Source organism: Mesocricetus auratus, unplaced genomic scaffold (assembly GCF_017639785.1).
Source record: "Mesocricetus auratus isolate SY011 unplaced genomic scaffold, BCM_Maur_2.0 Super-Scaffold_100676, whole genome shotgun sequence".
Lineage (NCBI taxonomy): Eukaryota > Metazoa > Chordata > Mammalia > Rodentia > Cricetidae > Mesocricetus > Mesocricetus auratus.
In genome coordinates, this window is record NW_024429266.1 from 178,797,326 (window position 1) to 178,813,058 (window position 15,733).

At 45.0% G+C, this 15,733-nt stretch overlaps 1 protein-coding gene across 37 annotated transcripts in view; it reads right to left on the reverse strand.

The window, feature by feature from the left end:
- The window catches only part of Cacna1c (calcium voltage-gated channel subunit alpha1 C), a 551,969-nt gene that overhangs the window by 131,058 nt on the left and 405,178 nt on the right, over nucleotides 1-15,733 (reverse strand). For 19 of the 37 annotated variants that reach the window (XM_013110334.3, XM_021224778.2, XM_013110327.3 and 16 more), the window contains exon 10: nucleotides 5,879-5,969. In XM_013110334.3, the coding sequence (XP_012965788.1) occupies nucleotides 5,879-5,969 (91 nt within the window). Of the gene's footprint in view, nucleotides 1-5,878; nucleotides 5,970-8,415; nucleotides 8,491-15,733 lie in introns of all 37 variants that reach the window. The other 18 variants (XM_040739165.1, XM_040739170.1, XM_040739167.1 and 15 more) reach the window with 1 other exon arrangement.

Genomic DNA, 15,733 nt, shown 5'->3' on the forward strand with positions numbered 1-15,733 from the left:
CTTGTCGATTTTCTTTGTTTCATTGATTCTTTGTATTGTTTTCTTTACTGATTTCAGCCCTCAATTTGATTATTTCCAGGCATCTATTCTTGTGGGGGTGAGTTTGCTTCTTTTTTTCTAGAGCTTTCAGTTTTGCTGTTAATTCTCTAGTGGGACTATTCTCCAGTTTTTTTCATGTGGGTACTTAGTACTATATACCTTCCTTTAGTTCTATTTTCAAATTGTCCCGTAAGTTTGGGTATGTCGTGTCTTCATTCTCATTGTATTCTAGGAAGTCTTTAATTTATTTTTTTATGTCTTCCTTGACCCAGGAATGGTGCATTGTGCATCGTTTGGTTTCCATGAGTTTGTAGGGTTTCTGCAATTTGTGGTGTTGTTGAATTCTAACTTTAAACCATGGTGATCTGATAGGATACAGGGGCTTATTAATTTTTTTGTATCTGTTGGGGTTTGCTATGCTGCTGAGTATGTGATCAATTTTAGAGAAGGTTCCATGTAGCATTGAGAAGAAGGTATATTCATTTGTGTTTGGATGGGATGTTCAATAGATGTCTGTTAATCCCAATTGGGTTGTAATTTCTGTTAGTTCTTTTGTTTCTTTGTTAAGTTTCTGTCTGGTCGTCCTGGTAAGAGTGGGGTGTTAAAGTCTCCCACTACAAGTGTGTGAGATTTTATGTGTGATTTGAGATTTAGTAATGTTTCTTTACGAATGTGGGTGCCTTCATATTTGGGGCATAGATGTTCAGAATTGAGACTTCATCTTGATGGACTTTTCCTTTGATGAGTATGAAATGACAGTCTTCATCTCTTTTGACTGGTTTTAGTTTGAAGTCTAATTTGTTAGCTATTAGGATAGCCACACTAGCTTGTTTCTTGGGTCCATTTGATTGTAAAATCTTTTCCCAAGCCTTTACTCCGAGGTAATGTCTGCCTTTGACGTTGAGGTGTGTTTCTTGTATGCATCAGACAGATGGATTCTGTCTTTGTATCCATTCTGTTAGCCTGTGCCTTTTTATAGGTAAGTTAAGACCATTGACACTGAAGGATATTAGTGACCATTGATTGTTAAATCTTGCTAGTTTTGAATTTGTTGTTTGTGGTGGTATTGTGTATGGGTTCCCCTTTTCTTTTTGTGTTTGGTAAAGTGGGATTATCTATTGCCTATGTTTTTGTGAGTGTAGCTATCTTCCTTGGGATGGAGCTTTCTTTCCAGTACTTTCTGTAGGGGTGGATTTGTGGTATGTACTGTTCAATCTGGTTTTGTCATGGAATATGCTGTTTTCTCCATCTATAGTGATTGAAAGCTTTGCTGGATATAGTAGTCAGGGCTGGCATCCATGTTCCCTTAATGTTTGTAGAACATCTATCCAGGACATTCTGGCTTTCAGAGTTTCTATTGAGAAGTCAGGTGTAATTCTGATAGGTCTGTCTTTATATGTTACTTGGCCTTTTTCCTTTGCTGCTCTTAATATCTTTCTTTATCCTGTAATTTTGGTGTTTTGATTATTGTGTGGCAAGGGAATTTCTTTTGTGGTCCAGTCTATTTGGTATTCTGTAAGCTTCTTGTACTTTCATAGGCATATCCTTCTTTAGGTTGGGGAAGTTTTCTTCTATGATTTTGTTGAATATGTTCTCTGTACCCTTGAGCTATATTTCTCCACCTTCTTCTATATCTATTATTCTTAGGTTTGGCCTTTTCATGGTGTCCCATATTTCCTGGATATTTTATGTTAGGGATTTGTTGGACTTGAGATTTTCTTTGGTTGATGACTATATTTCCTCTGGCGAGTCTTCAACACCTAAGATTCTCTCTTACATCGCTTGTATTCTATTGGTTATACTTACATCTGTAGTTACTGATCTTTACCTAGCTTTTCTATTTCCAGCATTTCCTCATTCTGTGTTTTCTTTCTCTCTCTCTCTTTTTTAAAAATATTTATTTATTTATTATGTATACAGTGTTCTGTCTGCATATATGCCTGCAGGCCAGACGAGGGTACCAGATCTCACTATAGACGTTGCAGTTAAGAGCACTGACTGCTCTTCCAGAGGACCTGGGTTCAAATCCCAGCACCCACATGGGGGCTCATTCTGTGTTTTCTTTATTGTTTCTATTTCAGCTCTCAAGCCTTGAACTGTTTGAATTGCTTCCTTCACTTGTTTGACTGTTTTTTTTCTTGGCTTTCTTTGCATTCTTTAAGAGATTTGTTTATTGCTTGAATTTTTTTTATTTGTCTTTTTCTTCATTTATTTAAGGATTTTTTTCCCTCTTTGAGGATTTCTATCATCTTCATAAAGTTGTTTTTGAGGTCTTTCTCTTCTGTTTCATTTGTGTTGGGATGTTCAGGTCTTGCTGGTGTCATATTGGTCTTTCTGTTGTTGAGTGTGTTCTTATACTGTCATCTTCCCATCTCTTCTTCAAGTGGGTACATGCGGGGTCTCTCCTCCTGTAGTCTCCTGGTGGGAATAGGCGGGCCAAGACTTCAATGTCAGCAACTCTGGATGGTCTGGCCTCTCCTGGTGTTTTCTTCACTCAAGAGGAGGGTGTAGGGGGTCCAAGACTCAAGTGGAGGATGGACGGCAGAGAGCGTAGGGGGGACCAAGACTGAGATGTGACCAGACTCAGGGTCATCTCTTCTGCCAAGGTGGATGGAGCAGACCCAGGATCCAGGACCCAGGAAGTTCCAACGAGGTGATGGGGGGGGGTTGGGCCTGAGTGGAACCTACACTCAACTCAAGCAGAGGGTGGGGAGAGTCCCTTTGCAGTTTCTTTAGTCTCTTGATTTTTGCTGGCTTCTCAATGCCTCGAATACCACCTGGATGGCAGTGAAAGCCATCCCTTCATTCCTGTGGCACCTCCTCTTCTCCCGATTCCATTTCTCTCACCCTTTGCATGGCCTAAATGTTTTAGTGGGTGCCCTGCACTGGTACATTTCCACCCTCCCCTTGCTGAGACTGGTTCCCAGGGTGGTTATACCCCTAAAACTCCTTCAAGTAGAGAGCTCCAGGACACACTGACAATTGGCCCATTCTTTCCCCACATTACAACTCTACCTGAGGCTGTCATTATCCCATACATGAGCAGCCACAGAGGCTGCTTTAAGAATATGTCACCCTCTTTCTTAATTGTTCCTAATGTCAAAATGATCCTCCAAGAGTACAGATTGATAAAAACTGACCCCCTCACAGCACTGTCTTCTTAAAACCCTTAAGCAACTTCACACACTCTTATAACAAAGACCAAGTTCATCATGGGGCCTACTTGCACCTGAACCACTGTCCCTCACACACATGCTGGCCCTTGGCACTCAATATTTATATTCATTCTTAATTTTCAGCTTCAATTTTAATTCCTCAGTAAAATTTCCTAACCTGCCACTCCAAACCAGGATTCTCCACTATTGAGGGCACATTATACTTACTTACGCATCCTTAAACCCCAATTTCTAGTCTTCCACACTAGACTGTTAGCTCCGTAGGGTCAGTGACATTTTTTTTCTGGATGACTACTAGATCTACTACCCAGCACACGTTGTGACCACCATGAAGGTTGCCACAGAGAGGGGGCTTTCCTAACATCTTCCTCCCACATCTCCCAGTGTAACTAACTATCTGTTTGCTTGTGTCTTTCTGTTCTGTGCGACTGTTTCCCCAAAGTTTGGTCCAGGTGTTCTGCTTTCTAAACCTCTCTTAACAAACTCCATCCTATGACCTTATCAATGCCTCAGATGCCAGCCTCCATCCCTACTCAGAACTGAACCTCTGAGCTCGTCACCCTGCTGTTCACACAGTACCTGCATATCCTTTAGACTGACCTCCTCGTCCAGTTCTGCTTCAGCCTTGTTATCAATTTCTCTTATCAAACTTTGGTGAGTCCTTCCTTTATATCTCTTTGTCACCAAACTGTGTCACATTGCAGTTCTTTTGTCTATGCCCCTCTGCCACCCCAGCCTTCTTCTTACATTCAAGTCCTTACCCTGACCTCAAGACTTTTAACTCAAAGCTTATAAAATGACAGTCTCTCACTCTGCCCTCAGCCTGCTTTTCTTCTCAAGTTGATTCGTTATAGGAACAGTGGCAATCTTAGCCCATCACTGTCTTGCTGGGAGATGGGGGAAAGAAAGCAGTTGGTGGAGTGTATATTATAACTCTGGTACCACAATTTTATATTTTGTATGCAGCGTAGATATGTATCAACCTGGGCATGGGTAGGAATAAGAGTAACCATTTCTCTATAACTCTTGAAGCAGAGCACATCCTCCTAGGAGGTGAAAGATAGACCAGCGATGCCAGTTTCCCTCCGCAGGAGATAATAATGTTTGCTTTCCAACCCAGCATCATGTACTCCGAAAATGTACTGTCAAGTGAGTTCCCAGTGCCAGCTCCCTGGCCCCTTCTGGTTTATACCTTGGGCCATGCCCCAAAGCCAGCATTGTAATAACCTTGATGATCTTTTCTCCAAACTTTCCATCCTTGATGTCAAGCAAGCAGAAATGCCTAGAACTTATGGGCAAGAAAGGTCCCATACGCCTGGCCCTATCATTGCTATTTGGGGCCACCTCTAGAAACTCAAGTGCTTATTTTGTAAAATTCCAAAAGAGAAAAGAAGAAAAAAGGCTGGGAGTACTGCTAACAGATGTAATTAGCACCATATTTTAACAACATTTTGACAATAATTGCTTCTCCACAATGCTGAGAAATCTGCAGGGCAGACTCCCTGGTGCCACTGTCAGAGTGAGTGATGCCACAGCCCTGTGTGCCCTGGAACCTGGCTGCACTGCTCCTCAGCCTTGCTCACCCCCTCTTCTGGCTCACTCACAGGCACACTCAGACGTGCCTGCAGCTACCGTTGTGAGAAGGCTGGCAGTGAGTCACGCGACAGGGGAAGGTGCTGTTCTACCCATGGAGCATTTGGAGACACATTTTGTTTGGGCTAATCCTACTCAGAGCTTTCTGTTTGCAGTTCCTTCCAGTGGTCAAGACAAGGTCACAGATGTCATGCTCATGGCCATAGGAAACGCAGTCATTGCCTCCCAAAGTGAAGCCTGGATGTGGCTACCAAGTGGCATAGCCCTTGTTCCCCCACGGCTCTGCTTTCTGTGACACTAGCCATCAAATTGGTTTTGCCAATTTTAGTAATGAAACCATTTCCCCCTTCATCCAGGGAGCAAGGGTCATTGACATGGATGACTCAATTAACATGGGTGACTTCATTCTGTGTTCAAGACTGTGACAATTCATGAGTGCACTGCTGTCACAGACAACAGCTCCCGCTCTCTCATCTGGCTAAGTACCAGGTCAGAACCCCTGGGAACCAGAGACTGGGAGGAAGGCTTAGTTGCTAAGGACTGCAGCCTCCTAGGCTACAGACATCTAGGCAGTACCCCAGGCAATGGCTCTCTCCATTCCAAGGGCTGCTGAGAGCTGCGCAGGACTAGAGGGTCATCCCTTGGTAGTGGAGTTTCTCAGCTGGTGATTTTCTTTGAGGCCATGTTTGTCAGAATGGAAAAGGTGACCATGTAGCTGCAGGAACCTTGGCCTACTAGTTCTTATGGAAAAAATACACGAAAGGGAATAAGAAAAAAACCAGACATCAGAGCACCCCTACTTCTGTATATCTCCAGTAGGGTCCAGCATCCAAGTTAGTGACCCTAACAGAAGTGCTGAAGATGGACTTAAGTTGAAGAGCCCACTGCCACATACAAGGCCATACTTCACCCCAGGCCTCTTTTCACTCCACACACTCAGGGCACAGGTTGTCACCCAAAATTCTGATTCTGCCCCTCCAGTGAGGATGCATCCCACCTGCCACCATGAGCTAGTTCCCCAGGCCAAGGCCCCAGAAGAACTCAGTGCTAAGTTTGCCATGGGTACTCACGCAAGCCTGGCTCCACAGTTTTCGCCCTCGATGTCACCTCCAGCCACATTTTCAGTGTTGACAGACTCAGTCTCACTTGTGGGCATGCTCACTGTGAGTGAAAGGGAGGCACGAAAGGCATTGAGGGCAGGAGAGAAAGGAAGGAGAGGAACATTAGTGTACAATATACCATCCTAGCCCCAAGCTGGCTGAGCACCACCTGCTGGCCTGTCTGTGGGGCCCTGGCACTGATCTCATCAGGCTGGGCAAGTCAGCTGCCAGGACATTGCAGTTGAGTGGGAATGTAGGAGGGGCTCTGGTGATGAGACCATTTACCTTACAGGACACAGCTGGGCAAGGATGATGGTCGCATCTTTCCTCTGCCCTCAACTTTGTAACCTCAGAAAGGCGGCAAAGCTTTCCATTTGCATTGCCAACTTACCATGGAGAGAGACACTCTTAAGACAAGACTCCACTGCCTTCTTTCTTTCCCCTACCAGCTCTAACCCAAGACGGGAGTCTGGCTTGTTTTCAGGAAGGGCACCTTTGCTACTCAAATTTGTTGGTGGATTTGAGGACACTATCTCCTGTAGTGCACTGTGTTATGAAACAATGGCACTTAGGACTATACCTGAGGTGGTGATCTTGAGGTAACTGTCAACTGTCAAACTCACCTGTTTGGCCTCACGAAACATGGCAGAGAAAAAGATTGGAGGTGTCTAGTTGCAGGATCCACAAAATTAGGCTTAAATGTGGGTCAAAGAGAGCCTGCAGGGATACCACAAGTCCTGGCACTCCCGTCTAAAGAGAGATACTAGCTACCTGATTCTCCTGGGGCCAGTATGCCCAAGCAACACTCAACATCTTACACTATGGCAGCAGCAGGCTAGATTTCTAGGAGTTTTCTAGCTTAGGCTAAGCATGGTGGCTTAGAAGATACCATTTCTTTTAGCATTATTTATCCTATGAAATTAAAGTTTAGGTCAAAGAGTTCTTCAGAACTGCCATCATCCTTTCTAATGTAATATGAATCTCTCTCTTTCTCCCCCCTCTCTCTATATACATATATATATATATATATCTTTACTTTAAATAATATATGGTCTTGATATATTCCAAGCTACCCTCACACTTGCATTCCTCACTGCCTCAGCTGCTGGAGTGCTGGCATTAGTGATGTGTACTACAGTTCCCAGGGAGTTCCTTGGTTTTACTAATACTTCTTTAGAGCAACGCGGACCAGCACTCCTTCCAGAATAAACCTCATTTGGTGAGAAATCACTAGCCTTAGGCTGCCACAGTGTCTAAAACTAGTGACAAGTCTCTATGGACTACCACAGCCCAGGGGAGGACTTTCACTGGTTACATGGTAATATTGATGGAGGTGGACTTCCCCAGTTTCTTTTCTTCTGATTTAAGACATACCAGGTGGATGCAAAGAGACTCATTTCCAAAATGGAAGACACAAACAGGAAAGCCATGATTTACTATGTTTTGACTGTCACATGGAGTAGTTCTCTTTGACTTAGGATTCTGCCTCAAAAATGTTGAGGAAAGATAATCTAGACATCATCTCATAGATATTAAGGGATGGAGGAAACTATAGAAGTTACCCAGCTCTAACATGTTCCCCTTATGTCACAGGAAAGGAAGGTAAGACTTAGAGAATGGGTATGATGGTCTAGGTCACATGGTACACCTAGAAAGGACTAGTAACTGGGCACCGTCCCTGTCCCATGCTCACCTCGACCACTCCAGTGTAGACCAAGTCTCTTCTCTACATCTAGGGTAAGTCAATGACTGGGGAAGAGGAGTCAGACCCTGGGCACACCACTGGATGGCAAAGAATAGCCCAGCAATGTTGTTCAGTTTTGTGGCATTGAGATTCACTTCCCAGTCTGGGTCTTTGGGTGGGACTAGTCTGCTGAGGTTTAGCACTGGGGACTAGGAATAGAGGCCTTGGGTGGTTTCTATGGGCTGTGGACGATTCAGATTAAATAAGGAGCTGTAAAGGTGACGGGCATTTTGCCTTGCAGTTCGTTTTTCTTTAGCCACCCTGGACTCAGGCCCCTTTAACTCTCCAGGTGTCATGCTTGGGAGGTGTGAGCCACAAATACAAAGCCACCTGACTTTGTGATACTTGGCTCTCAGAGAACCTCTCATATGTGAGTAGAGTGGTGTGAAAATAGTAGTGGTAGGCTTGGTAAGACACCAAAATTCAGAAGTGACCTGTGCCTTAGGAGTAAGCCTATCCTCTAAAGTCAAGACACTTCCAGCCCCGGGGCTCATTCTGCATTTACAGTGACTGGTTCTAGCTGTCACTATCCAAAGGAAGGACCCCATCTTCTATCATGGACCAGGTGGTGCTGGTTGTCAAGCTCGTTGACTCTATCCAGTGGAGGAGATAAGGGTCAGCCATCTCACACACACACACACACACACACACACACACACACACACACACACACACACAGACACAGACATCAAAAGCAACATTCTCCCATGCAATCTGTATGGACCAACATACATTTACACACAGAGAGCATAGGAGACATTACCATGGGTTTCTGTAGAGTGACTAAACCAAGCAAACTTCCCTTTCTTCTGATCAAGCAAGCCCGCCGCAGCACCTCCTTTCACAGACAGGATGGCCAGTGTCAACATCAGGGACAAGACATCAACAGAGAACATGCAATCAGCACAGGCAAAAGAAACAACCCAGTTCTTACACAGAACACTTTTATCTCCCAAAATTAATGAAAACAGTGTAAAGCATAAACCAAGACATGTAAGAAAACATAACGAAATCTGGTCAAACTCCTTAAGTCACATGAATTAACAACATACAACAAATGATGGGCCCTTAGTAAAGCAAATAGCAGACTCTAGAAGAGGCTCCCAATCACACTGACGTGTAACTGGAAACTGCCTAGTATCTGTGTCCCCACTCGGGGGGTGTCCCTTTTACAGATTTACAGTTACAGTAGGTAACTGCTAAGATCATGCATGCCTGAATTTTCCCCATCCCACTGGCCAGGCAGCTCAGGCTTCTTCCTCACAGGGACCATGAATGCCAGCTTCAGTGGCCTCCAACACTTCCTTCCCACTTGTCCTGGAGTGGAGAAATTTGTCACTTGTCTTTTGATCTACTTTCCCCTTGTCTAGCTCAGTCATTGTTTCATTTAATAAGATGCTGTCCGATGCCCCAGGCTTAGTTTCATCCAAAGTGTCCATGCATCTGCTTTACTTTGGATTTCAAATGCTTAATTTGTTTAATTCTGCATACACTATGCATGGAACTCACATATAGTACATTTCACACTCTGTTTTCTTTTGAAGAATAACCTGAGAGTCTGGGTGGAGTACAGAATAACTAAGCTGTCTTGGGAACTGACTTTTCATCAGAGTTAAGTTTCCTGTGCACAGAAAGCCTTGGGCTCTGCTCGTGTCTGGGCTTAACCGAAGAGGAAGGAGCTGAAGGACAGGGCAGTCTGTGCTACGTGACTGCCTCAAGTCCTGAGAACCAATGCTTTAGCTACCTCCCCAGAAAGGGTATTTCTCTTGATGACACTCACACTGTGGGCTTCTGAGACGCCCTGGAGCAGCCGCTGGAAATCAGTAATGGACATGTACTGACTGCAGCTTGTTACTGAGGAGCAGCAGGGGATGGAGGCGGAGGTTACCAGACAGTCCTGCAAGAATCTATGTGCTCTGATGAGGACAGGCAAGTGGCTCGTGTGCTCAAGGGAAGGCTGTGCAGGGAACTCATCCTAGTCTCCTGCAACTCAGATTACAGCCAATGAGCTTTCTTGTTAGTGGGCATTCAGAAGTCTGGCTCCTCTTAGAAAGGTGTCAAGCCTATTGCCAACCTACAGGAAGGTTCGTGTCTCCAGTGGACAAAACATGGGGTAGAATTAACAGCAACTCTCAAATAAGCTCTGGGGCTTCTCTTTCTTCTCAAAAGTCCTACCTGAATCAAACATTAGAAGTGGTTTCCCTTCTAGAGAGGTGTGTTTTAGAACAAGAACAGGAACTAAAGCAAGAATGAGTGAGAGCCCACGAGGACCATGCTTTCCGTGGAGGCGAGAAATGGAAAAAGAAGGCTGTCTATCGCCAAGCTCCTGTAGCTGGTGTGAGAGTACACGGATTCCAGTCAGTGTCCCAAAGCTCAGAGACCTGTCAACCAGCAGCATTATCCAGCATTATGCTTGACAAACTGTACCCTATCTTGTCCGATTCTGGAAACAACTGTAGGGTAACTTTAAAAGCCATAAGAAGAACCTGACAAATATACGGTGTTCAGCTGTAACCACATGTGGTCAGGATACCCATGGTGGGGTTTGGCAGAACTTCTGGCTCAGTTCCATATGTGGCCTGCATGGTCTCCATTCAATCTGCTCTGTGGGTCAAGTCACAGCTCTAAAGGTTCCTAGCTGAAATGAGCACCTCTCACTAGAAAGGCACATTGTGATTGTTTATCCCATAAGCATCTGGGAGATAAAACAGCTGGAAATGAAGTTTGTGCTCCTGTCAGTAAAGGATCACACAGCAGTATGGCAGCTGCTGTTTTAAGGGAGTCTATTGGGGAACTATGTGCTTGGATTGTTTAGGTCTATAATCACAAATGTGAGACACTTATCCCATAGGTGAGCCAGAAAGCTTGACCACCTGTGGTTGCTTAGTAGTGGCTGAAAGATGGGGAACGTCTCAGGGATCAGAGAACACCCCATTCCAATGTGATTATGTGATTACGTGATTATGTGATTGCCTGTATCTCTCCAGACAGGTGATGATACATCCTTTGTAAAACACAGCCTGTGTGTGTGCATGTGTGTGTGCGTGCGTGCGTGCATGTGTGTGTGTGTGTGTGCGCGCGCACGTGCACGCTTTTGTGCATAAATGCTCAAGGTAAACACCTTACTGACTGAGTCATCTCCCCAGCCCAACCTGACACAGTTTCAAGGGAAGATACTGAGGAAGCAGCCTAGAGATGGAGCTCATTTTCTGACTTTACTGCTAACAGGTACTATCACCAAACACAGATTTCTGGGATCTGGGGAGGAAGATTCTAAAACAAAACAAGAAACAAAGATTTCTTGAGAAAGCAATCAACAGTTGTTGCAAATGACAGTTGGCATCACTATTTTCTTAGTTTTTGCAGCAATGGTGTTGTATAGACTTCACTCTTTCTGTTTTATTTAACACATGGGGTCCTGTGATGATGCCAGGATGCCTGAACTCCTTAACTTAAAGAGTCCTTCTTCTGCCTCCCAGCTAGCTAGGAGCCACCACACCCACTTAGGCAATAGCTCATTTCATCCCTGAGTTAGTATGTTCTACCCCTCCATCCCTTTAAACACCTACTCTCAGGAGTCACTGTTGCTTGAGTGGCACTTGGTAGTCTGTCTCTGTGTCTCAGGAGAGGTATGGTTAGTGTCTCTCCTCAGCTTGCTTGGAAAATGACTAGGTAGATGCCATGGAAATTGTAATGAATTATAATGATCTCTACATATAATTTCTCCATGATACAATGTGTAGACCACATGATAATATACCTCAGGGGAGGTATGTTAGATGTAAGCTGTTGTTCAGATGGGGGTTTTCTGGCATGTGTGGGTCTATAAACCCTCTGAAATCTTAGCTACTGAGCTCTGGGACTCCACCATGAGACACCACATGGTGTCTTTGAATTATGGTGGTACAACTCTTCTGGCATTCTTTCTGCAGCTGTGGTTTATAGTTCATGGCCCTTATGATCCCCTCTAGGAAGCCAGATCCCCATAAAACTACAGCTCCCCTTGGACGGACCCTCATGAAACAGGTTCCCAAGTGGCAGGGCTGATCTGGACTGGGTCAGTGAATCAAAACTCAAGCTTCCCTTAAAAAGAAATTAGATATTGTTTGGCCACCACGACATCAACATAGTATGTGCATCAAAAGATGGACAGATGCATCCGAAAGAGAAAAAAATATATTAACCAGAAGGGGTTTGACAAAAGCTTGAGAGTCAAAGAAATTTGTGTTTTGGTAAAGGAAAATATTAGCATGGTCACTTAGTAAAGGAAATGGAAAGATTGTTGGGGGTCCCTTCCCTTTTTTTTAACCTTTTTTCCCAACCTCAAGGCTTGGAAGAAACAACCACATATAAGACACCTAAGCTGACCCACTCTCAGATTTTCCTATGTGTTCTTACCACCTAAGAGGCACCACAGAATGTGAATGAACTTGGGAAGAAAGATGAAATATACCGATTTTTGAAACTTTTGGGTTCTCAAACAGCCCTGACTTTGTCCCAGGTGTGGGGTTCTCTAAGGTCTTCATTTGACATCAGTGGGGATACCAGTTTCTCCTGAGACTTGCAAAAAAAAATAATGTCTTCATTTTGCAATATAGCTGTTAAGCCACCATACAAACTCAGAGAACTTACCTGCTACTTTCAACCCTTTGCCTTCCCCTTTGAGAAAGAGTTACCACACCAGCATTACTGGCAGTGGCTGAAGGTGTTTCCCCATGAGGCAGAACGCTGGCAGGAGTCCGAGGATGACTCTTGGCATCCAGCCTCTTGGGATGCAATGGCCAGGACCATTCACTCCTATATGGAGCCTTGCCATTTCCTTGGCCAGATGTCCATTTTATTACATTTTTATATTAAAAATGGGATATTTAGCATTTATTTCCTCAAAGTTTAATGACAGTATGGCTAGCAAACAAGAGTTCCTAGTTCCTTGCCTTGTAGGTTATACTCCCTTTAACTTGGGCATCTCATCTGCTGTGGGTTGAATTATGCCCCCTAGAAACCCACATGCTGATGTCTTAAACCCTCTTAACTAGAATGGGCTGTCTTAGGAGCCAGTGCCTTTAAATATGTTATATAATTAAATGAGGCCACAACATAACATGACTTGTACCTCAGTGAAAAGATATTTGGACAGAGACAGAGGAGAGATCACAGAAAGATACAGGGTGAAGACAGTGCTTCTAAGCCAAAGAGAGGGGGCTTACACAGACTCCTCCCTCACAATCTCCATGGAGCCAGTCTGGTCTATACCTTGATCTCAGATTCCAGCCTCCAGAATCAGGAAGACAATTCATTTCTGTCACTTAAGTCTGTAGTACTTTATTAGACAGCCTAAGCTACGATGGTACCTGTTTCCATCCTTCCTGGAGAATTCTCCACACAAGTTGAAATGCCTCACCACTGTCCCTTGATGCACTGTCTCTCAGCTGCTGTCTACACGGCATCACAGCATGCAGCCCTCCTCTGGGGATGATCGGGTCCCTCTATCTCACATCCTGTAGGCCTGCAAACTGCTGCTTTAAAGCCAAGGCTAGACGGCCACTTATTCCTGTGAATAAAGTTTTGCAGTGACCTTCTCCTGATGCAGTGGATTAACCATTTCACTTTAGAGAGTGGAGCTGAACACCTGTACGGGACACCGCAGGGTCTCCAAAGCCAGCGACACATACTGGTTAGGTCATCCCAGGCAGTGCCAACCCCCATCCACTCATTCATTCTTGGGGATCAAGTTCCAGCCTCTGCTGGCTTCTAGATTCATTCGCTGCTCAGTCTTTCCTCCTCATCTCCTAGAGTTCTTGTGTCACTTACAATATTTAGTAAAAATCTAAATGCCAGTTTCCGTCCCACCCTCTACCAACCACACGACTTCAGGTAAGCCACTCAACTTTTCTGGACTTACATTTCCTCCTCTACAGAAAGATCATGGTATTATTTACACAAAGACCTTCTGGTGTGGGTTAAGTGAAATAATATTTGTAAAAAGAATTTTGTAAAATGGTAACTGACATAAACACTTGCTAGTATTATCAACTAATGTTAAACTGTTTTTCTTAAAGTTTGTTGTTTCTGAAGTAAATCCAAACTTTCTCTAGGCCAGGAACTTCATCTTAGAGTTCTCTGAACCCATAGTCTGTGCAGCAGCAGCAGCAATGTTTTGTATTACCATAGATGTCAGGACACTTCTATGTGCTGCCTGAATGCCCGCCATGCTGCGGACCCCAGGAGGCTAACTTTTGTAAACCATATCAAAGATTCCCTTTCTGAGGCTGGCCAGTGAGGAGCACTAGCCAGTGGGTAGGTCAGAGGAGAAGGGGCTCAGGTCCTTACTCTACCACTTCTGGGCATAAGACATACTAGCTGCATCTTGATGCCAACGGCCATGGGTCTGGGCATGTGGCCCTCTCCATACAGCTGCTCTGTCTTTTGTACCTGCTGGCAGACCCATAGATAAAGCTCCCCTACTGCTAGTTTAGGGTTCTGTTCTTACTTCCTGAATCCCCTGCCCAACTTTCTTGAACCCTGACTCCATCTTCATCAAAATCTCCTTAAACCACCTGTCTAAAAGCATTCTGTGTGAGGACCTGACAGATGTGCTCCTAGGGTGCCATGCAAGGACATGAATCCCCAGTGACAATACAAAGGAAGGTAGGTACTCGAGGGAAAAGCTGGTACATGGCAGAGAATGGATGGCCATGAGTTTAGGGCTTACCACCACCTCAGGTAATGCCGGAACAGCTTCCTCAAGTCCACACCATGAAGGGTGAAAGATAACTGGTGTGTCACTAAGGTGCCGGGGGACACAGCCCAGCCAGGAAGGAGGTGGATGTCCTAGCTATAGATGCTACTCTAGCGACTCCTGGGAGAGGAATGGCATATCCCCACGTGATGGTCTTTTCTCCTGCAGAATAGATACTCGAGCTCATCATTTCTCTGCGATTGACAAATCAAGCATACAGCCACAGATCTCTCACTGTGCAGGCTTGTGTCCGACTTGAAATGCAGGATCTGTCACCCCCCAGTGCCATTAGTCTAGGACACATCAAGGTACTCCTGGCCTTGGATACTAAATAGCTCCAGAGCACTGATGCATTTCATGACAAGCTGAAGTCCTGTGCACTTCATCTCTAATGTGGGTGAGTTCATCTACATGATTGGTTTTCTTAGGAAAGTATGGATAGGAGGAACCCAAGGCTAAGGAGAAAGAGGGCAGAGGCAGTGAGAGAGAAGAAACAGGGGTACCAGGTGACAGCAGCCTGCCCAAGTAGGAAGGTCACAGCAAAAGGTGCCACCACTTGCAGAACCTTCTTAATCACTTCCTGTCAGCCCAGCCCAGCTTAGCTTCCTCCACATAAGCAATTAAGCCCAGGCTAATTCTAAGTCAACAAGGTAAATATAAAACAAGATCAAACATTAAGAATCCAAGGAGATTACACCAAGTAATACAGGTGTGGTGTGCCATCACCATAATTATTATTGCTGAGGCTAACTGGGAGGAGGTGTAAACGGCTGCTCTGGGTCTGCTATAACCCTTAAAAGAAAACCAAGGTCGCTGTAACCCAGCAGGCTATAAGCATCCAGCACTCCAAGCAGAAAATCCCTTTCCAGCAGGACGGCACTGGGTCTGCGGGAGGGCGGGAGGGCGGGAGGGCGGGAGGGCGGGGGAGTGGGGAGGCAGTTCAGCTGCACCAGACAAGCTGCTCAATGTGGGTGCACATCTCTCCTTTCCTTTCCCACAATGCCTGCCTTCACGAGGAGTGACAGGGCCAGGTATAGCTCTGCTGAAGCCCAAAGGGATGCGGCGCAGACCCCCTGCACCAGAGGAGTGGCTCTTTTGTAGGGCTGCTTTGTGAATCTGGTATTTTAAGCATAAAGCTCTTCCTAGGTTACAGGGGCATTTTTCTAGTTACCCAGGGTAAGAAGAATGTGTCGCGTATCTGGCATGGTATGAAAGAAAAGAAAAAAAGACGTGTGTCCCTGATCCCTCTCTAACTTGGTCCAGGATATTTCATGTCATGTCACATGTCTGTTTTAGGTTTTGTCCCCCAGCAGTATACACAATGTTATCTTCTGTCCTCATC